General features: G+C 37.4%; 1 protein-coding gene across 1 annotated transcript in view; it reads right to left on the bottom strand.

The window, feature by feature from the left end:
• Nucleotides 1-11,068: 11,068 nt before the first annotated feature.
• Nucleotides 11,069-24,832, bottom strand: part of LOC139741704 (ras-specific guanine nucleotide-releasing factor 1-like) — a 157,939-nt gene continuing 144,175 nt past the window's right edge. Inside the window, 12 exon segments of the mRNA XM_071652286.1 lie at nt 11,069-11,793; nt 13,162-13,230; nt 14,148-14,265; nt 14,918-14,997; nt 15,405-15,602; nt 16,273-16,357; nt 17,315-17,485; nt 18,139-18,251; nt 18,933-19,033; nt 20,766-21,020; nt 22,351-22,563; nt 22,961-23,244. Coding sequence (XP_071508387.1) covers nt 11,683-11,793; nt 13,162-13,230; nt 14,148-14,265; nt 14,918-14,997; nt 15,405-15,602; nt 16,273-16,357; nt 17,315-17,485; nt 18,139-18,251; nt 18,933-19,033; nt 20,766-21,020; nt 22,351-22,563; nt 22,961-23,244 — 1,798 coding nt within the window. The 3' untranslated portion in view covers nt 11,069-11,682.

Raw genomic sequence — 24,832 nt, forward strand, 5'->3', positions numbered from 1 at the left:
TCCAAAGGGAAAATTTTTGATTCCCCGTAAGGTTTTGACAATGTTTTTCAATGCCTTATCATTGATTTGGGGCCTCAGGAGTACTCCATAGTAGGGCACAGATTGTGCAGTGTGTGTAGACTGAGGACTGTACCATCAATACAACTTCCAGTGCAAAAAAAAAAAAAAAGGATATATATATATATTGGATGTGCATAGAAAATGGGTCATTGGGGGAATGTAAGTTTATCTGCTTTTTCTCCAAAGAAAAAGTTGTATTTTCTCATTAACATACAGAATTTAGTGGTAAAAGATGCATTTCGTGCTCTTGTCAATTCAATGTTTCATTGAGCCCATATTAATGCGTAATTTTTCAAAAAAGGGCAATATTTGCATTTTTTTCTGAACATTGTTATGCTTTTTATCAAAATTCCCCCATACTATTATTTATTCCGCATTTTCCCTTATGGCTGGAAATAGCATTATATATGTATATATATATATATATATATTATCCATATCTTTTATACCGATTATAGACAGTTCATCTGTGATGGTCCCTAAAAATACTCAAAATTCCACAATTTTGTGTGCGTATTTGAATATTTGATGGTTCATATAACCACTTGTGGTGTGTGTTCCTGTGAGTAATTATGGACACAAGACATTACAGAGTTGCGCAAGATTAGTATGTGATAGAGAAAGACAAAGCTTTTTTCTGTTTTTTATTTTCATATATCTGCAGTGCAGCTTCAATCAATAAAATATGTCAATAAAATTTACTATTATAAATAAATGCTAGCCTTAATTGTTTGTTGTTGATATACACACTAAAAACAAGAATCTATCACTTGAGCATCAAGAAGTCAATAGATCATAAAAACAATATATACAGAGATAGAGTTCTTGTTCATTACGTTGTAATAGTTTAAATTCGTAAAAAGAATCAATCACGTCATTAGTAGGTACAGATGAACCGAATACATGTGTGTTTGGAATGGAACATTGAAAAGGAATGTTGACAAGTCATTTTTCTGTTGTAAAACAAATGTTAATTCATATACATTGTCTCCTAAGATTACACTTACACACGATATTTACACAAAATTGTTGACACAGATAAAACTACAAAATGTTAAGACCCATAAACACACAATGGGCAAGTTCAAATCAATATACTCAGCAGATTCTGGATGCTTCAAAAACAAATCTCTATGTCTTTACACAACATTAATTTATTTTTCCAACAATCAATTGAGCATGAGAATTTTTCCTTTTAAAAATGCTACAAATCTGCAAAAACACATCTAGTACCAAAGTGACTATTGCTGATAGCTAAATGCAAACTTCGCACATGCTATCACATTGAAAATCACTGTGAATGGAATTGAAAATTGCCTTAATATTTTTCAATCCTCATCAAATATTTCTGACCGCAAAACAATAATTATCAACTATGATGAGGAGACAAACTGATTACTATGTGTTAGTGGATAAGAACGTGCTCTGTCAAATCCTGATTTGCGTCTCCATCCACGGATATGAGTAAAGCCAAAAGTTGTTTATTAATCTGGGCCATGTTGCACAAGAGTTGAGATCAAATGTAAGTCAGAAAATCAAACATAAAGTCTTTGAATACTCAATTCTGATTGGCTGATACCTGACTTGTATTTGATTTTCTGACTTTGCACCTTTTTATTCAACAGGGCCCTTTACTTACATCCAGAATATTCTCTTAACAATTCCTGGACTGATTTGTTTGGCTCCATTAGCCAGTCATTTTACATGTTTAGTACATTGCAAAAGAATACCTGTATTGAATTTTTAAATTCATCATGTCATTCAAAACTTAACATTGACACTCTCAATTTCACAGGGCTGCCTTAAAAAGTTCAGGAATAATTTAGAACATCTTCCGGCATGCAAAGACAGGTTTTGTTGCTTGGGAAAACTGATCCATACCACTGTTGCTGCATGGGTAGTAATAATCCTGTCATCTCATTAAGCTAGAGTAAATATTGTTCACTGGTAGGAGGTCTTCTCAATATAGTACACTTTTGAAGGTCGCATGTCATTTCTGAAGGGCACATTCCGCATATAAATTTAATTGCTCTCAAAATGAAAGTCTGGTCTTTGTTCTGTTTATATGAAATTTCAAGTATAAGAGCAATGAGGAAACTTCAGGACAAAAACAATTTAAAATGGAATGCATTTGCTGATCTGAGGTCAATTAAAGTGAGGCAGTCCTCACGAATTTCAAAAAAATATGTTGTTGTTGGTACCTCCAATGAACTACTTTCACCAAAAACAAACTTTCAAATCATCAAATAAGCTCGTAAGTTTTGATTGAAAAAGTGTGAATCTGCATGGTGAATATGCTAATGAGCAAGTCTTGGTGGAGAGTCAGACGTCACCGAGGCACAACTCTTCCCAGCCGTGTTCTGCTCGTCATGCGTATGCTCCCTAGTTATTTATAAATTCATGTTTACTATTTATTTTCACATCAATTATATATATAAATAAGCTTGAAATATTTTGTTTGAAATAATAAAACCACATATTGTCACATTTTATGACAAAATCAGATACGATCATTTTGAACACTTAAATTGGTTTTCTGAGGCACGACTGTCAACTTAGTGAGTTGGGAATCAATGACGTTGCACCTTTTTGCAGGCTCTTACACGATCGCTTGCAGGAATTATTTTTTTAAAATTGCGTACAGAGACAGTGTTTGCTTTCCACGTGTATAAATTGGTGAAAGGTTATATTTTTACTCTTCTTAATTATCATACAGTGAAAATTCTCAGGACTGCCTCCCTTTAAAGAACAGCAAAAGCTCTATGATTCCGCAATGCCATGTTCACTGCAGGAGAAACATTGCATGGCAAAGTCACAGAAAATTACCAGAGATTATGTTTACATACTTTTTGCACTAAAGAGATAAAGCTTCTTAACTTTCTGTATAAGAGAGGGCATGTCTTGCCCTGTGTTATTTTGGAAGATTTTGTACTAGAGCTCATGGTTGCATTATGCCACTGGAGGTTACTCTTTGGCCTCGAGGAAAGCATAATTCCACAGTAACTATTGCATTCATAATGCTTGTAATACAGAAGTTGTCCATCTGCACTCTTGACAAACTTTCCAACATCATGTGATTTTAAGGGATTACTTGTGGAGATTATCATAAGATGCCGTGTTGTAGTAAAACATTATTTAAAGGTCCTGTTTACCTTTGGGAGCAGTGATTTAAAAAAAATTCAAGATATCACATTTGACGCATATGTGTAGGTCTGTTGTATCACAAAACATCCTACCATATAAAATTTTCACAATAAAGCCTCACATATTTAATGAAGGAGATATCAGTATTTTTCTCAATAAACCATAACTGAAGATGGTTTAGTCTGGAAACATTTTTATTATAACTATTGTTCACATTTTGTGTATTTAACAATACTTAACCTCGACAATACGGATTCAAATTTTTACAGTGGTTGTTTCTATCCCTAACTCACATTTTAGAACTATTGTAAAGCACTAATGCTGGGTTTTTGTTTCATCTGCAAATGGTAAATTATGCCTTTAAATTCATGCTAATGACTGCAATGAATGGTCCTCCAAAACAAAAGCACATGTCTACATGGGACCTAGAAGTGAGAGAACATTTACCAACATTTCGTTGGGATGATCAAACCATGGTTAAGTATAGCAAAGTAAAGGTTTTCCTCAAAGCTTAATATTGATGACATACGTCCTTCATGCGTAATCTTACAACTTAGTGAGACCTCCTATTGACTGTTAAAGTACGGTGCAGTCAGTTTTGTGGATTTGATGTAGACTTTCAGGTCAAGCATATTGCAGAAACTAACATCGTAGATGACACCCTCAGTAGTTTGGCACAGAAGATGTTAATAAGAATGTATGCATATGTCATGTAGACAATTTCAATCTCCACGCCACACATGCACACACACACACACACACACACACACACACATACACATGCACATGAAAATAACATAAAAGTTACAGATAAACATCGCATTTACATATTACTAGATCGACTTCGCAAAATGTCCAATTCCCCCTTACTGTACATCACCTCCTCCAAGCACTTCTTTTATGCAAGTCTAAAAACATCAGATTATGTTACTACGACAACTGTCTACCATTTTAAAACACACCTCTTGAGGTTTATCACAAAGACACAAGAATAAATTGTGTTAACGTCAGTGCAGCACACCGTGTAGTACTCGTTCTTGCATGGTTCCGAGAGCTTTGATAAAAACAATTTTTTCTTTTTCATAAATATATATATTTCATTGTAATAGATCCTTATCCCCTCTGTTTCACTTTTTTTTCCCCCTTCAGGCACAAAATTTTTCAATTTCAAATAAACCCTGCGTACAACCCACTCAGCATCAATACACAGCAAAGCATCCTATAACAAGACAGACACGAGTTAGTATCTAAATATCATGAAAGTTGAAAAAAACTATTTCAGAGCATGCATATATATATATATATATATACTTGTGGTTTGTGTGAAGAAGATGCACGTTATCGCAAAAATATCAATGTTCTCCAGAAGAAATGAATTCGTCATGTAATGTTCAGACAATATTGCTTCACGACAGACATACCCTACAAAACTCCTACCTGCATGAAATGAAAACATAAAGTTATTCAACAGCTCAAATCTGTCTTGTTCTATTTTGCCCTTTTAATACAGCTAGCATAAAACAGCATCAACATGGTTTAGGTACCATGGTTTACTGCCACTACACCCTACAAAGAAACGACATTGTCAGTGTTTTCCAAATGAGACCCATTTTTTAAAAACTTATTAATATGAATATCATTATTATTATCATTATTAGCCCCTTAACAAGACAGAGATATGTAAATAAGTTTACCCTGTGATCACTCAGTCGTGACTTTTTCATTTTTAAGTAGATAGAAGTCATCACCAAATATAGAATTCACATTTCAGTTGGTCCCAAATCCTTGTCCAAATGAGGCAGAGCAACAATTGATAACACTTCTTGCTTTCTTTATGTCAAGCTGCCTGTGGACAGAATAAAGGCACTGGAGATAATTTTTTGATTGAAAATCTCTTATTTTTTTTCTCTTTTCTTTTCATTTTTTTTTCTTTAGATCATATTTTACCATTAGAAAGAAGGCGTCCACTTTATGGACAAATTGCAATCACTTCACTGCTGGAAAGGGGGAGGGGGAGGGGGCAGGGGAGGGCTGGGGCAGGGGAGGGCCGGGGCAGGAAGGGGGAGAACAAAAGGTGAAAAATGCCACAATGAATGATTAGGGTACAGGTGAAGCACGCGTATATATATAGTAAAATCTCGACTCAAATTTTTGCAGGAGAGCAAAAATCCAAGAGGCAAACGTGGTATGATTAATCTATGAGGGTAAACATATGCTTTGGAATTTGCATTAATTCATGAGCTTCTAAAATACCCAGGATGCAACCATGAGGGTAGGGGGTCGGGAGAGGGGTTGGGGGGAAGGGGGCAAACTCCAAACAGGTTGCACGCTATACAGGAGACCACAATCAACAAAGAGGTCCGACAGGCAAAATGTTCATGGAAAATTCATCTCTGGTCCATCGCCCCTTACCTCTTTCAGAGCTAAGGGTAAGATATGCTCCCATATTTAAAGAATGGTATTTCAGAGAGGGTTTTCAGATTGATGGACATGCAGATTAAAAAAAAATGCCAATGGGTTTATCATTTATCATTTTTAGGAGTGAAGAATATCAACCCCCACCCCCCAAAAAAAGTGCTTCAGACATTCCACAGAAACAATATTTCCTAGCTTATTTTTTTTTCCACATAATTAGAAAATTTAAAAAATTGTAATTTCCTCCCTGTAAAGAAACCATCCTTAAATTCCACCAATTTTGTTTTTCCTCAGAACAATGGTTTCCTTGTGTTTTGGTATGTAAGATAGGCATACTACAGAGATTAATGGACTTTGAAAAAAAAAAAAGACCCACCCTCTTTCCAAAGTGAGGAAATTTGAAGAAATTTTTGAAATGTATCAAGTATCCATGCAGTCTTGCCTTTCATGCACACCTGTGTACTATCCTACAGAGTCCATATTAATAGCATGTTAGTTTTATTTTGTCTTTTGTTTGGAATAAAAACCAATTCTAGTACACATTCAGATATCGTCGGCTGAGAAACAGAAGGCTGCTAATGCAATTTTGGGGGTTTTGAATTATTGGTATGACATTGTAGAGCTCAATCCCCTCTGATTTATGGTGTAAATCTTATATCCTTTTCATCTTTTAGTAAAATGTTGAAAATCACAAACCACAAGAGCATTTTTTAACCCGATATTTGAAACAATGCTTATATTACCCACTATTGATTAAATAAACTTTTTATTCAATCAAAATGGATTTATTTTGTTTTCATTTTAACTCAAATCTCAAATGTGATAGCACTCTTCTGGTTTAGTTTTTACTCAGGCAAGAAACTTAGTTCGGAAAGTGGTTTTCTTCATATCATTCAGGTGGACATTCACAGCACATTGTAGTTGTGCTTGTTTTCATAATACTACCGCGGATCAATCTGAATTTCAATACTTGATCAGGGTAACTGTTCACTGTTGAACCCGTTTTATTCTGTTTGCAGTCAGATGACTGCTTTCATAGTTTTTAACAATACTCATTTAGAAACAGCAGTAGAATTACTTCAAATGCTGGAGCATTGTAGAAAAACATTCCATTTTATGACTAGAAAACTGTGATCTCCATGGTGTTTCACACTTTGGTTGAATTAAAGTCGAGAAAAATATATCAGATCATTATACAACAGGTAACGCAAATTAACTCACAGTGTGTAAATGGGGCATTGTTCAGAGCAAACGTTTCAAATACTGTTCCTGAATACTTTAATATGTGTCTGCTGTTTGGATGGCCTCAGAAAGAATAACATCAACATCTAAACAATTACCACCAACAAGATGAACAAAATGATATAAAAAGAATTGATATTGACAAATGATGTCTGCTCCACAGGTAAATGATCACAAACAGGATACAGATCATAAAAGGTTACACTGCCAGCAGGAATAAATAACATTTTCCACCACCACAAAAAAAAAAAAAAATCTTTACCTCTGCCACAGCAATCAACGGAGTTTGCATTCAAATAACATCAGTTAAAAAAGACAAAAAAGACAAGAAAAGGAAAGGAAGAGATCAAGTTTCACAGATACAAGACATGAAGGAAATGTTTTGACCTTTTTGCCAAAGATAAATCTGACTAGAAATGAAATGGGGAAGAAGAATCACACAAGTCGGGAGGTAAACAAAAACAACAACAATAAAGAGGAAGTCATACACTGTTTGGTGGGCAAATCAGTTTTTTTGTTTTCACACCATACCAGGAAGCAAGCACAAGAGGGTTGCGCATTCACACACCCATAGACAGTGAATATCAATTTAACAAATTCATTTGACAGAGAGTTAAACAAAAAATTGCACAGGAAAAGGAAAAATACTGATTTGTACAGAATACTGGAAATGGAAAACAATATGAAATCTTCCCTTCATTATTATATAGATACTGCTTGGAGTCGAGATGGTAATCATGACACATTATTATTTGCTCTGCGTACTACTACATACAAACACAGAGAGGGCACGGCTGGCTTGAAGTCACAGCACATAAAGTGTTTATAAGTGACATACACTGAGCACGATTACTTATGAGTAGATATATTGTAGATGAGTAAGTCCCATTTTGCAATTGTGATTGCAGACGACATAGTCATGAATGCCCGAGAGTTGTATAAACTGTTTTGAGTCTGGTGATTGCACAAAATTGTATTGTTTGCCGTCACTGTGTCATTAGATGGTATTCACTCTCCTCTCCATGTTGTGTTGGTAGAAGTGAACGAATCTGTACACTCTGAATTCGTATCAGAAATTTCTAGGTATGAAACATGCAACGACAGATCAACTTGGCTTTGGAAACTTGGCAAGAAATGGTTGGATGATGCAATTTAGTCAAAACTTTCAGAGTCCAAAGAAGAATCTGTAGCGTACTAGTGACTACGTCTTTGATGTGCCGAAGCTTGGAAACCAAATTTCATACACAAGCAGCAAACGTCTTGGAAATGAAACTATTCAACAAAGCACAGTTCTTGACAAAAGGAAATGAAAGCAATTATCTTCCTTTCTAAATTCTTGCAATCCTTGCACTCAGACATGCAGTCCCTCATTTATATCATTGTGGACAATAAAACCTCTCTGGTGGGGATCTTAGGACCTTTTACTACTAAACAAGAACACAATCCCGTCATTCTGGTTGAAATTTTCTTACAAAAGTCATCACTTGCACATCTGGATTTTGGGTGGCAGAAAGTTTAACGGTGCACCATGTATTCTTTCTTGGGCATGTATTTGGCTCTGAAAAGGGCTTACCCACTCCAAATGTTTCGGCATGCATATTCTTGCCATTTTCAAGAGAATTTCAGGGCCTTATACATACCCGAGAAAGAATACAAGGTGTACAATTAAGCCTTCTACTACCCAACGTTCTACCCCCAAGGAAGCCTTCAAAGATTTAACATCAGAATTTTCTTTCTTTGTTTTCTCAGTGGGGGATTCTATCTTGAAAAAAAAAAAATATATATATATATATCATACTTATCAGTTGCCAGATATGTATTATTGATACACATTGAGTTACTTTGTTTCAAGTCCACCAGACAAATGACATAAGAATGAAAAAGCAATTGAAATATGACTGCACAAATATATAATTATATTTAATTTCAATTCTTCTTTTTTTTTTTGAGCTAGCAGAATTTTGACTTAGACATTCAGTTTTGGATGAGTTTGCAGAATGAGAATTTAGAATGTGCAATAATAACAGAACTTGAAATGAGCCTCACATAGTTTTGATACAAGCCCTCAAAAGTCGTCTTTTTTTCTCTCCTCTGAATGATATGAGCTAAACAAGTATCTGTGCAAAAACATGCATTATGATGGACCAGCCATAATCAAAGGTATTTTCCTGACAAATATTTATCAAATGTTACTTCCTGACATGAATATGGGCAGGGAATAATGACTTGAAATTGTGCTTCTTTTTTCATGTAAAAAAATATTTCAGTCATTTGAATACTAAATGGTTGACGTTATAAGGCTAAAGGCTCCATCATCTCATACTGACCCTCATTGTATGAATTCTGGGCCATCTTGAAGACGAGCTTAAATCCTAGGAAAATTCCGCATTGTTCTTGAGGGTGGGGGAGGGGGGAGGAGGGGTAGGCATAAAATCTGCTGTGTACACATTAAAGGAGAGTAGTGACTGGAAGTTTGGTTGGAAAGAAAGGGAAAGGAAAGGAAAAGAGGTACATGTCCACGCTATAAACACAAAATATGGGATGGAGAGCGGAGTGAAAATCAGATGGAAGCAAAAAATGAAGCAAAAAAAAAAATAATGATTTTATCTATGTCTAGGATTCACTAAAAGATAGGCTACATGTATTAGGGAAGTACAAAAACGTAGCAAAAAATAGAAGAACAAAAATAATACATGATTTATAGACAATAGAAAAAAACAATTTCCAAAAATAAATAGTTGATATAATTCCATGAAGAGTACATTGCATGCAAAGGCTGTTTTCAAATTTTTACATCAGAAGTACATGTATATAGTCATATGGAAAAAGAAGTAAAATCACATCGATGTACAGTTACGACCCAGAAAACCCACACATTTGGAATGCTTCTGCTTCTTCTCCTTCATCATACAGGAGGACCAAAAAAAAGTCACAAAAAAAAGAATATATTTCCTTCAACAAATTCATTAAGACAATCTCTACTTCTAACTCCAATTTCATCATCTACATGACATTGATTAATCCATACAATGTTCACGAATAGTTTTAAATACCATACACTGCTGATGGTATGAAAGAGGCATAACTGTAACTGCTGCAACCAAAGTAGGCTGTCCCAGCGTCTTGAAAAAATGGGCTTGCTTCTGTACAGTTTATTTACATGTATATGTTTATCAGGTGCATCAAATGGTATAAGTGCAGTCTTACAAAGTCTTATATATAACAACTGAATATGTTGCATTATCACAATCATGTCCAACAGTCAATACATCTCAGACATTGGCAACTATACTGCAAACTTTGTCACACAAATCATCTATTGTAAATCTATCATACAATTTTGTGTACTAACTTCTTAGCTACATCTACCCTGCATGCACCTACAGTTTATTTCTATTGTACAAATACTTTGTAAACTGTATAATACATTAACTGTATAATACATTTTAAGTCTTTGTTTTGATGTACATATAAACACATGAATTAGTTTCAGCTGTCTTTATGTGTATAGAAATGCGATGTGAAACCATTTTTGCATATTTCTTCAAGAATGCAGAGACAAAGGGATAGAAAATAATAATTCTCCAAATTCATCATGTGATGATATTTTCATCTGTCTCATTCAAGAAAACTTCTCACTGTCTCAAATTTGGAATAATTGAAATTTCCTTTTGAAAGGGAGTTGTGTGAATTAAGAATTTGCATGAAATTCTTATTAAGCAACAATACCTTGCCAGCTAAGGAAATCTTTCAATTGAGGGAAATGAAAGGGGTCTTCAATCAAAACAGAATGATCAAAATCAAGATCATAATAATGCAGAGTGACTTGACAAGCACTCATCAAGACTTATGGTGTGCGACAAATACTGCTTCGGGCTATGGTTGTCAATTTTATCAAGTGGTGGCTTGGCCAAATATATTTGCCTCATGCAAAATGATCAGGCCAGCTGCCGTTTTGAAAGTACACTCTGATGACTTGTCTCTTCACATATGAATTCATTCATGCACTTAATTTGTACTTGCAAGTCTCATTCTTCACTTCTCAATGGCACTTTTGACTAAGTGGCAAAGTCACTAGGTGCTTATGAAGTGTCAGCTCGATTGACTATGCATACACAGTTCATGACACTTCTCTGGAAAGTAGAAAAGATTTGAGCCAGACTTTGCTGGAAATCCTTATCCACAAACTACCTAAGCTTTGCTACTATTTTGCAGGCTTGGGATACAGCTTTGCATCTAAACAGTGATGTCACTCGCAGAGCCAGATTGGCTGTCACTCACAGAGCCAGATTGGCTTACATGAAAAACTATCTCTGGTTTTTTTTTTCTCCACTACGGGTTACTCTACCAGTTGCACAAATGATTATCATTATACTTGGTAATTTGTTGCTTTCATTCTCATTTCTTTTCACCAATCTTCCTCAGGAATGCTACCACTGGGCATGATTTGGCCACCTTGACGCGGCAAAATTGACCAAAGGCAACGCATTTGCTTTGATGAGGACTGCCTCCTTTAACTTGGGCACAAACACACTACTAAAGACTCCTAACTAACAAGCGATCCACAGCAAGGCTGGTGCCACTCATCCTCATTCTACATCGAACGATTCTAGCATTACCACATCATCCGTTCATGGCTGGTGGGGATGAGATTACAGAAGAGCAGCCATTTTCCTCCATGAGTTAGCGCAGAGCCAGCAATTTTATTTTTCCTCCCAAGCTCTTCTCCTTTGCTGCCCGAAACTTGATGGACCACGAGGGACTGCATCTTGTGGTATTTCTTACATCTGAGGAACTATCCTCCAGCATCGGCTCCAGGTCTCAGAAGCTCTTTGTCATTCTGGTCGACTGACGTGGTTCCAGCTCCAAGGACAGGGCATACATCTCATCGTCATCCATGATGAGGGAGGTATCCAGGAGGTAACCGATCACCTATGGCAACAAGAGATGACATCTCTTTATAGTTACCATCCCATTCAGCAACTGAGCTTTCACATCGCATGTCTGTAAGTTTGTCAGCAGCAAATGCATGCACACTCCACTCCACTTCAATCACACACTACTTCCTCTCTTTGGAAGCGTAGGCCTGTATCAAAGCCAGGTTACTGTCAGATTTAGATGAAGCTAGCATCGTGCATGCACATTGTGCACTCATGACTGCTGCAGGGCACAACACACAGTACCTCTCGCATCTTTTATAGATGAAGAGCACAAGACTGCTGAAGTACTTTCATTTCAAATCCTTATGATTTTTCATAAAAGAATAATGAATATTTCTGATGAATTCACTCACTCGTATGGAGCACCTATTCTGAATTGATTCTGTGAGTGATTTTCAATATTGACATAAAGATATGTCCCTTCCCAAATGGAAGACTATACCCCTTTGTTCCTAATATCTCGATCACTCTTTCTGGTGAGAGAATAAATAGTAAATCTGTTGTCCAATGAAAGAATGATTCATCTCAAAGATCATTTCAAAAGCGAGGACTATTGGCATAGCTGGCATAGAAAACAAAGAACATAATACATTAAACAATAAGTTATCACGTGTTAGACCTATCTAATGAAGATGTTAACATTGGAAACAAAAGTAGCAAGCATAAGGCTCAGTAAAACAGATGGGTTTGAGCCTCTTTTTTTTCAGCATAAAAACAGGGCAAGTGCCAAAATGTGTCTCGCCCATTTGTGTAGAAGAAATTAATGTTTTTCAAACTCCCGGAAGTTCATTGACCCCACCTATGACCTTTGACCTTGTAGTGACCTTCCACTCCCAAAGGGATATTTACCAGCCAAGTTTGGTCACAAACGGACATAGGGATCAAAAGTTATGAGCCATAATCAAAACGTGCCGTAAAAAAACTTAACATTGGGCCCTAAAAGTTTGTTGACCCCTGCCGCCTGTGACCTTTGACCTTATAGTGACCTTCAAATCCCCAAGGGACATCTACCATCCAAGTTTGGTCACAAACGGGCATATACATCAAAAGTTATGAGCTATAATCGAAACGCGCCGTAAAAACTTAACATTGGGCCCTACAGTTCATTGACCCCTGCCTGTGACCTTTGACCTTGAGATGACCTTCAAGTTTAATATAATATGTAACTTTGTATAACCACTCTTCCCTCCAAATTTGATTGAAATTGATGTCCTCAGTAGAGAGTTATTCAAGTTTTTGTAGCGCTACGGACGGACGACGGACGGATGACGGACAGAGAGACGCCGCAAGTGATCCCTTAGTCTCCCCTCACCTCCGGTGGGCTCAACAAAAATGCTAGAGCTCAGGAATTTATTCTCACCCTCTTGTCGATCTCGATGTTGTAGGTGGTCTGCTGGAAATGACGGATCTCTCTCACAACATGAGCAATCTGGGTGGGGGGGGGGGGGAATGGTGATGACGGTTATCTTTATGCATCCAATAAAACAAGCTAACAGTTTTATTCAACATATAAATGCATGCTACCAGACAAACATCTGAAACTTGCATGGACTTGCCAAATCCCTGTGGCCAATGCAACAGGGCAATACAGGCAAATAAAAATTTACCTTTTCTACACAATACACACTATAATGCTGGTCAAGTAAAATATACAATGATTATCCCAACTCTTTGATCTTATCACCAAGACAACTAACGGCAAAACTATACCGGTACTGAAAATCATCACAGTTTTTTCTAGAATGCTAACAAAGCTACACACAACAGGTTAATAAAGAAAATATAATGATAAAGGCAAACTTGGTATTCATTTTAAAAAATGGAGGTTTGACATTTAATTTGAACTGTATACTTTTTCTACAAGGTATTTTTGTCATATTTGATATGTGATATTTTAAGTATCCACTTTGTTTTGCTGCACTTTTTTATTATGTGATTCTGTAATTCGATTGATTCTTTTTTATTCTTTGCTGTAAATGGCATTTGCTTTTTTACCAATAAATACTGAATGAAAAAAAATATATATATATATAATGATGAAAAATAAAAAGAATGAATTGTAACCAATATCTCACACAAAATAGATAACCAACATAATAAAGGACCTTCATCAAACATGAAATTGCTCCTTAATATCATCTTGTGAATGCCGTAGTTCATCATTTACAACAGCTGATCCCAGCTGGCGATTCTACATATCTTCACATCTTAGGTAGATGTCTGATTAAAACAAAGTATGGATCAAACACTCGATTCTGTCTTCCCTTCATTTTTCCTTTGGTGTGAACACAACAAAACTCACACACATACACAAGGAAATGAGAATTTTGCTTTTTTCTGACTCACCATCCTCATCTTGGAGAAGTTGATGAGTCCATCATTGGTGATGTTGGGAGTTCCGTCCTCAATGAAGGCAAGGTCAGTCAGGTAGAAGCCGAGGTAGGGGACACAGGGTGGGTCGATCCTGGGGTGGAGGGGAGAAAAAATTATCAAAATCAAAGGAGACATAATGTGATGAAGGGCCAGGCAGGCACGTCAGATTATACATTGGGAATTGGAATTCAGTTGCACTCCAAGGAATGCTGCATACATGGTTTTCCAGCATCTACTGTACATGGCAATGAATGGTAAGTGATTACTGGTAGTTATTCCGCTGCACGTTCTAGGAAAAGGTTACAGCAATGGGAAGAGGTAAAACACATCAAAGAGCACAATAACACAAACAATACATAAATGACACAATCAAACCATACAAAGAAATGTACAGTCTGTCACAATGATCTATATACACTACAGACAAACATATACATTGTAAATGCATAAACACAAATACTCTCATACTCAAACACACATATCAATGCATATTAGCACAAACATCCACATACACAAAACATGAACAAACATATATAACACAAACACCCAAATACACAAAATGCATACATAAACAAAAATACACACACTAACACAAAACACCCACATACACAAAACACACAAAAAACACATGTAAACACACACACATACGAACACTCACATACTCAAAACACACACACAAATGTAAACATCCACAAACAGAAAACACAATACACAAACACACCCAAACACAAATCGGACTTTACCTATGAAGAGCCTCTCTCATGTTCTTAAACCTGCCGTCAGATGAGACCAACACCTGTAATTTGTCCAGGAGGGTTTTGGTCTGCAGAATACAAACAAAATAATATTTTAAAAAGATACTTTTATAGTGACTGTTTGGAAAAGAAGATGAAACACAGCATCTGCCACACTTTATCCAGAACCTTTAACATAAACCGACCCAGATTTAATGTGCCAGACCAGCCTATAAAGGTCAGAATTTATTATCTTTCTTTCTCATTTCTTTCTTTTTCTTCTTCTTCTTCTTCTTCTTCTTCTTCTTCATCATCTTCTTCTTCTTCTTCATCTTCTTCTTCTCCTTCTTCTTCTCACTATTATTATCATTATTATCATTATTATCATTATTATTATTATTATTATTATTATTATTATTATTATTATTATTATTGTTGTTATTGTTATTATCATTTCTCAAAGAAAACATCAATAGACCCTTGACCCAGCACTGACCTGCTTGGGCACTTTTTCCCAGACCTTCTTGAGGCGGTAGACTGAGCTGTTCATGAGTGCTGAGGTGATCTCCAGCACACTGTTGAAGTTGTGCATGCAGCGGCAGATGTCGGCCACCCCGGCCCAGCGCTCAATGGCCAGGGCCCTCAGGGCCACGGTCTTCTGACGGAGGATCTCCGACGATACCAACTTGCTGACCTGAGAATAAGCATCAATGTGTTGAGAAAAGAGATGAAAAGGAGATAGATTCATTCATTCAAGTGTATGGCACAATGTGCCTGGTTGATACCGTTTTGCCGACTATTGCTAGTCACCTGGGGCGAACCATGAGGGGTCGGTATCATTTGCCCGTTTTCTTGTGTGGGTGGGTAGGGGGACCACTTCACCGGGTTGACACCCTGCTCTTTGCAATGAATGAATGAAGTGGGATGTTTAACATACGTTAGATAAATGAAGTGGGATCTTTAACATACGTTAAAGATCCCACTTCATTCATTCATCGCAAAATCAGGTTGTCAACCTGGGGAAGTGGTCCCCCTACCCACCCACACAGGAATACACAGTGGGATAGATCAATACGTAGATTGAGAGAGAGTGAGATATAAATATATATATTTTAAGCACGTGACCCTGCATCACAAAACCACCAAAAAGTCGCCAGACAAGGAATTCTAGTTGAGGACAGATTGTGAAAGAGCAGACTCTGAGCTTTAAAATGACATCTACTTCAATACAAATGGACTTTCGAACCCATCTAAATGCTGGAAAGATAGTACACACTCTGGAAAAGGAGGAGGAGAGGAAAAGGAGGAGAAAACCATAGCAACCAATATCATCATTTTACCGTTAAAAAAGAAGAATAACTGACCTCATTGAACCTCCTGGTTACAGCCAGGATATTCGGAGCTCTTGTTGCCTTTCCCTCCTTCATCCAGCTTTGGTTGAGGAACTCCCTGTACCAGTGAAAAGTCCAATGAAACAGGAAATTAATTTGTTCTCCCACATGTAATCTTACTTCAAGCAACTCAATGACAATGACAACTATAGTATAAATTTAGATCTTTTTCATGCCTTTTCCAGGCATGTGCTTACACCATGTAGTTTGAATGGTAGTTATACTGGAGTATACATCATATGTAGAAAAAAACAACAAAAAACCCCTACATTTTATGACCTCTCAAATACATTACTTCCACTCGCAATTACGTATCTCATTTCATACCTAATAATGTTGACTCTACGTACACTGTAGCATTGAAGAAGAAACATGCAAGCAGTATGAAATCAGCTATTCTAAAAAAAACCCAAAAGATTAACAAATCTTTTTTATTATTTTCACATTGTATATCAATCTTTAAAGATTGATGTTGTATAATATGGAATGCATATTTTCCCCCATATTACAATCTAGTGCATTTAACACCAAATGCATTGAATACATTCAAAGTCATTCAATACATTGCTGTAAAACGAGGAATGTTCGCGTGTATTTTAATTTCGCGAATTTTCGCAAGCGCCAAGATTCGCAAAATTAAAATGCACGCAAAAGTTCTTGTCTACACTATCTGCATTGGATGCCAGTGGCAATTTGCAAAAATGTCATGCCACTAAAAAGGCCGTCGGCTCCAATTCGCAAAAATTTCATGCTGCGAATATATCATGTTTTACAGTATGTAAACAAAACACTTTCTCATGCATTCAACTGTTGTAAACAAAACACTTTCTCATGCATTTAACTGTTGCCAATCCTGGCTCCTCATTAATTTCTGGTTTCACAGTACCAACTCTGAGATCACAGATATATACTAGTAATATTGCATATCACAAGCAAAAAATTAACATACTCTTATAATCACAGTAGTTTCATGCTGTGTGAAATGTGCAAAAATTTGACCAGATTGAAGACTGACCAGTAAGGGATTGCTCGGAGGAGTTTGTGCTCTAGGTAGGTAAGCTGCTCGGCCAGCTCAAGAGCTGACATCTTGTCGAAGGTGTCCTCCGGAAGCGGTTGCTCGGGAATGAGGGCAGCCAGCTCTGCCTCTCCCTCCAGTGGTAGCTCCATGTGATCTTGGCGTATTTGTCTGCGATAGAGTGAGGGGTCGCGATGTGAATTTCTTTTTATCATGGACAGAATATCTATTCATCTATTTTCAATAACAAGTTTGTTTATGTACTCATCTACTCACTTCAAAAAAAGAAAGAAAATGATTTATTCATTTCACGACATTCATTAACTTCACTCTGAATTCAATGAACTATTCATACATATCTGTCAGTTTTCTAAATCAATAACTGTCTATCTATCCCTCCCTTTCTATCCATTTGAATGTAAGTTGTCATGAGTTTTGGCAGTTTTTCTTTGCTCAATTATCATAAATGATGAGTAAAATTTTTAGAAAACTGTAAATCATACATTAGTACATTGTTGTGTGTAGAGTAATCGTCTGTGCATAAATACTGATATTGAAATGTTGAAATATTGAAATGAAACAATCATGTACAAGTGTATGATAACCAGCATGGCAACAACAGGTGACTCATGAAAACTTGGAAAAATCTAATGAATTACTGTTTAGTAGTCTTGTGAATGCACTTGCCACAAGTTTATGAGAACAAAAAATACAGGTGCACTTTACAATTGCCAAACCTCCAAAGTAGTATGAAAGACATACCATATATGATTAAACAGAAGACAAGAAAAAAGACACAAATTATAGCAAATTTTGTGAGATACCTGTGAATGGTGTTGGCCGCCCTGTGCTCCGAAGGCAGTAAGTTTGGGTTGGTTCCTACTTCTTCCAAGAACTCTATCACCTGGTCTCTAAGAGCCTCATTAGATTCAAAGTCCTGTCACCATTTAGATATTCAGAGTCACGGTGACAGTTATGATGAAACAGATTGATATAACAGCAGTAGTTATGACAATGGTGATAGTGATATAGGATACCTTTGATATGAAGGACAAAACTAAACAGTACCTCTCAGCAAAACATGTGAAAGGGTTGGCCAAAAAAATAGCTCACATGACCAAAAACAAAAACGAATGAAAGAATGGTTTTACCATCAGTTAAGCATGGATATCACTTATATGTCATTTTCAGTGATGATAACTATCACAAATGTCATAATGTGGCAGCCATTTTACAATAAGTGCAACTGGTTTTGCAAGCATGTGTGTGTGACTAGTATACATGTAAATCTTCAGAAATTGATCCACATCAAGAGCAGCATTTGCATATATGTACAGTATGTTCTGTGCACACATATTACACTCATCTCCTCATAATCCTTTTTATTTAATGAGGATTATTATTGAAATATAATATCAAATGATGGGCACTCATAGAATTCTGGAACCTCCTTTGAGTAAGCGTCACACTATTTCTTTTGGCACTGTGCCTCCTGGAAAATAGTGTTCCACAGTTCACTTGAAGAAACCATCTTTCCCACTGTTTCCATGGAGACGGTCAATTAAATGGTAGCCTTAATTGATGCGAGGGCAGTGCAGGTGGCATCAACCCTGCTTACCTTGGAGAATTTGGAGACCCAGTGTCTGATGACATTGATGACACGCACCGTGGCTGCTGAGCTTATCACCTCCTTACTCAGACAGCTCTGCAGCTTACCTCCTACCAAACAATATTGACAGGGAGATATTATATATTTATATATCACAAGTGCTTGTACATATTGTATTCATATATTTACCTGGAGAGAGACAGGGAGATATATGGACAGATAGACAGAAAGACAGACAAGTAGATACATAGATAGATGGATAGACAGATGATTAGATAGACAGATAGATGGATAGATAGATAGAAAGATAGATAGATAGATAGAGAGAGAGATAGATAGATAAGCAAGTATATTCATATGTATATATGTATTGATGAAAGGTAGATAGATAGTGTTGCAGAGAAGGAAAAAAAGGGAGAAAAGAGAAATCATCACATAAACAAGTATATGACTGTATTCCAAGTCATGTCTCATTGTTATGGATAAGGTAAGACAATTTGATGGTTCTTGCAAAATATGTTGATTTCAATCCAGTTTTTGCATACTGGTACTTGTTTTTCAGCAAGGTAAAGCATGTGGGGTTACAGTGTCATGTTCTCATATGTAAATTGAAGTTTCAACATTCTGACATTGAATTATGGATAGCACAATACACCTCAGTGACTGCATATTATACATTTACACACAAAGAAATTTTTAATCACTAGTGACCAACCCATACCTGAATCTATGGAATTACACTTGCACTTTATGCTGCGGCTATAAGAACAAAAGGAGACTTTTGGATGAAGCTGGGGTAGGGCAGGGAGAGCTGGGGGATGATGTTACTGGGCAAATGTTTTGACATAGAACAGACATTATGTCATTGATTGTTTGCATTGATAAGAGATCCATTAAGATATGATACTGTTTATACCTCATATTTTACAGTGGTCTATCTTTGTGGGGATGCCAGTTGAATCATATTCATGTTATTGAACAATAATTCCAATATTGCCTCCAGAAGCATGTATATCTTTTCCAAAGTTTGAAATCATGACCTTTCTTTGCAAATAGGGATGATTTTTTTTAGGTGCCATCACTGTGGTCTAGATCACTTAGGAAATTGTTCTGCAAGTCCCAATGCAAAATATAATGCACCTAAACCATAATACAACAAATACAGTATGTTGTAGAAGGTAATGAAAATCAGTTATTGACATGATGGTGCTGGTGATGAGTTCTTGAAACAGAAATATCACTTTGAAGAAACATATTCTAGTGCATGAAAAGACTCAAAGTTGTTGATAGCTAAAGTTGATGCAGGATGCAGTAATATATTTGTGTTGATAAGTCATATAAAATGAGTTTGCAGTGAATTGATGTGATGTTGCTGTTGATGAATTTAGCTTGAACTGGTTGTGAGTTGTCAAGGAAAAGACCCAAAGGTGGGAAATAATATGCAAGCTTAAATTCATGAAGAGATTTCATGAAATTTAGTGTGATTAAAAGAGGAAATACCAAACGCATGATTGCCAAACAATGACTACCAAAAAAATGGAAGTTTTTTTTTAAAAAATAAAAGCATATATAGATCTTACTAACATACAGAATTTTGAGTCATTCCCGCAGAAGCTGGTTGAACGAAAATCTCCTTTCTAGAATTTCCACATTTTGATAGGAACAAGTTCTTCATCTTGGATAGGAACATGGTTGCAAAAAGACAGCAGAAAATGTCATCAATATGAAATCATTTTGTATTGACAAATCTTTGCATATAAAGTTTGTTATTAGTGGCCCTGAGTTCTTGAGTTGGAAATTTAAGGAAAAAGTTTGAGCTTAAAGCGGCAGGCAGGTCCTTACGTCCATAGCTCTTCTTCGGCCTCTTTCGGCTGAGCATGTTGTTGGGGCCGAAGTCTTTGGCATTGGTCGCCCCGGCCGTGGCCGCGGCAAACGCCGCTGCAGCGGAGGAGCAGCTTGACCGGCGGGTGGACATGCGAGACGAGGTGACCACTACGCCGGCCGAGACCGTGGTGTTTGGGGGAGAGCTGCTGAACTGAAAGAAGTTATTGCTAGTGGTAGAATGGCGGTGGGGTGATGTTGGGATGGGGATGGGATCTGAGGAGGAACAGGTGCGGAAAGTAGTGGTAGTGGTGGTGGTGGTGGTGGGAAGAGGGGATGGGGGCGGGGTGGGCCGGGGCAGGGGTGATAGATTGTGGAGAATGAGAGGGGGGCAATTAAAACAGCTGTTAGGTGGCAGATGACAGCACAGTTGTGCGGAGATGGGTCAAAGGAACTATATAGCACACCCACTCATGATCAGCAAGACACTGGGAATCTACACACCGCTTTACACTAGCAAACATTGGTAAACACATCACCAACACCTCACACAATATAGTGGCTTTGTCAGGATGATATTTAGAAATATAGAAGTTAGACTTGTCCTTTCATCTTGCATCTCCTTTTCACCCCTTGGCCTACTCTGTTTGAGTGCTTAAAAGTTCCAAATGTCACTCTTAACTCCGTGATGCACAAGAGATCAACATACTTTTTCAGGGGAAAATTCATTCCTTCTTTCACAAAAAACTATTTTTTGCACACATTTTGAGATCAGTTGTGTCAAATGGATATATACAAGTAGAATATATAGACACACTTTTAATCGAATACTTGGTATGCATGCAAATGAATAGGAATAAATCCTATAAGATATAGACATTAGCTTCTGTCACCTATTCCCATCATTTTCTTTGTACATCAGTCTATCATGTTGATATTTTAGAGCTTTTTTTGCCCGCATATTTGAGTTTTGCCACAACATAACTTAAAGTGTACCAGTAATGCACCACACAACAGTGTTGCATACTGTATGTGCAACATTTTTATGCATATCCTTTTTTTCACGATTAAGTCAAAAGATATTTTTAGGAAAAATTAACACCTGTAACAGAAACACAGCATATCACCATCTCTGATATGGTAAATTGCCTAGTGCTCTTTTAAAAAGGATTGTACTTGTTTCTCGTAAGCGAACTCATTGCAATCACTCTTAAAATTGTCCCAAAATGTGAAAATTAACACGTTCCCACAATGCCTGGCATGTATGGTTTTGGGTGAGCTGACAAGATTATGAGACACTATGTTAAGATTGTGACTGCCCTCTATGCTAATTGAACAAAGCAGATCAAGGATAACAATTGCATGCTTGGGGCTAAGTTTGGACAATATCATTTGGCTAAAGAGGAGCATCTGCGATGAGCAAATTTTCTGGGACAAGGAAAATACATTGGGGAAGAAAGATTGAGGGGTGGGGAAAAAACTTATGGAGTCTACATGAGTGGTGAGAAAGAAGGATGTGGCTTTAGAAATGATGCAATCAGAGGACAGGATTGCAACTGCTTTCACCTCAATCTGTTTCTCATTTCCTTGTTTCTTTTTTTTTTACCTGGCTTGGTTGCCTTGACGAGGGCAGCGATGTTCGGTGCCGAGTGACTCATGGACAGCATGCGCTTGGGGTGCAGCCGCAACGTCTCCAACTGGTTGGGACTGGCTGGCGGGGTCAGGGTGTGGAAGTAGGGTGGAGACTCGGGAGGCGAGATGTGCGGGTCGGCCAGGCTCATCACCACGGAGCTGTCTGTCTTGGATGAGGAGTCATCGCCTGGTCAGGGCAGACGAGGGAGACAAACACATTGTGTAATGACCAGTTTGCCTCTATCACTGATTACATACAATAATTTGATTATCATCTATAGTGTTTTCGTGTCGTCCTTTTTTTTAAAGCGAAATGTTAGTGGCAAAATTTTCACGACCTACATTCTCTTTCAATTCTCAAAATAACAATCCAAGTATTGGAACAAATCTTGAAAAATGACTACTAACAATTATGCACAAAATTAGTCCTAATGTTATATAATCTTACCTCAAAATGCCAAAGTGAAACATCAGCTAAAAAGCAGATTACGCCCCAGACAAAGGAATCAGACATTAAAGTATGATTCAAACAAGCATCAGAAGACACTCTACACTCTGCTGTAGCAACTCTCATGCACTTCAACTCAACACACCTTTCTTGAAACTCCTGCGGAATGGGTGTGTCCTGAGAGTGGGGTTAGACTCGAAGACACGCCCGGCCCCACCGCCCCCATTGCTGCACTCCATCTCCTCGTGATAGGGGCGCGTCATGGTCACCCTGATGTTGGCGGCAGGGGCGTAGCTGCAGGCGCTGGGCCGCCTGTCAATGAAAGTCCTGGAGGGGCTCGCCGGTGGAGGGCTGTGCTCGTACTGGCTCAGGGCTTGGTGAGGGTCGGTATGGTGGCTTGGCGAAGGGGGTGGCTGTACACTGACCAAGCAAGCAATATCAGACACTTACTTCAAACATGTAATCACTCAGATCTCATCAGCTAATTTTGATGAATGAAGCAAATAGCACCAGTGTAAAAAGTTGCAGTTCTCACTGAAATTATGTACAGGGCTTTGCAAAATGATATTTTCAGAATAGGAAGGCTAGTTACTTTTTAAATTTGTTTTTACATTGCTTAAATATTATTTGGATATGCCTCATAGCAACCTTCCATTTCTTTTTTTTTCTTTTTTCTTGGCCTTCAGCATGCATGACAGGAATGTTTTAATTGTATTTGTGTGTTCTCAATCGTAAATCATTACACTATTCGCTGAACTACACTGAACTTAAATCAACATTATGTTAACTGAAACCATAACCAAACCACATGTGTGAAAGTTTGCACAATGCAAGGTGTTTTTCCTGGAGAGTTGAGAAGAAAAATTACATTAAACTCATGAGTACAGTTTTCTCTCTTCTATTGACTGATTCGGGTTCGTTGAGGGCAGCAGACATTTCATGGCACTGGGCGCAGCAATAGCAGGTGTCTCAGCCAACCCCCCCTGCTCTCCCCCACCCCGGGCAACATGTTTATCACGCACTTGTAACAAAGGTTCGCGCACTAAGCAAGCATTCGCGCACTCAGTACGAGACGCCCATTGGCTAAAGCAGTTTTTCATTCTGCGCACGTGCTAATGTAGGGAGAGGGGTGGGGAGTGGGAAGGGGGGGGGGGGTCGGCTGAGACACCGAGTAATGGCGCTGCCCATGCCAAAAATACACATAGCGCGTCACAGAATCGGTCAATAGTTGAGCTAAGACTTGCAATCGCTTTTTTTGTTCTAGCAAATATTACCTTCAATTCAATTCAATTCATTTATTTTCATACTTCTCATTTATGAACATTACAACAGAAACCAGACAAGTTCTTTTACCTTGTGAACAATGTGCAGAAAACAAACAATATACATGGTGATAACACAGTAATTACATGTAATGATAACTGGTCAAAATCGAAATCGAAATGGGGTTGATCAAAGAGAAGTATGACGGGACCTACATGAAAGCTAGCTTGTTTGGCTGTAAGCCCCGAGTAATCAGTGTTTGTGAAAAAGAAACGGAGAACGGATAGAAGATAAGACCAGAATGATGATGTAAGGTTGCCAAATTTTATGTAATAAAAAAGAAGAAGAAAAAAAACCTTGATGCCTACGAATGTATACTTGCAGTTGAAACTTATATACTTTAGGGCCGGCTTTTACCATTATCATATATCAAAACCAGGAAGATAAACACCTCATTCTTGTTTTTGTTTACTCATATCTTGTGAGACAATGATATAAAGTTCTCATTTTGTATGGATGGAAAATTGTTATCCATGAATATTAATGGACCAATTTTGGAGTCTATTTCTTTGGTTTGATCATACGCCTCCCCTACTCTTGTTCTCCCCTGATACTGTAAAAGTGGATATTTTTGTGTGAGTAATTCTTTTTTTTTTCTTTTTTTTTTGCTTGGCGGGAAAGATGAACTTCATGCGTTTTTAATTCCACAGATTCAAGACATTAATCACTGGGAAATACAAGAAGC

Source organism: Diadema antillarum, unplaced genomic scaffold, assembly GCF_040938485.1.
Source record: "Diadema antillarum isolate AM-2024a unplaced genomic scaffold, OU_Dant_1.0 seq00000946_RagTag, whole genome shotgun sequence".
Classification (NCBI taxonomy): domain Eukaryota; kingdom Metazoa; phylum Echinodermata; class Echinoidea; order Diadematoida; family Diadematidae; genus Diadema; species Diadema antillarum.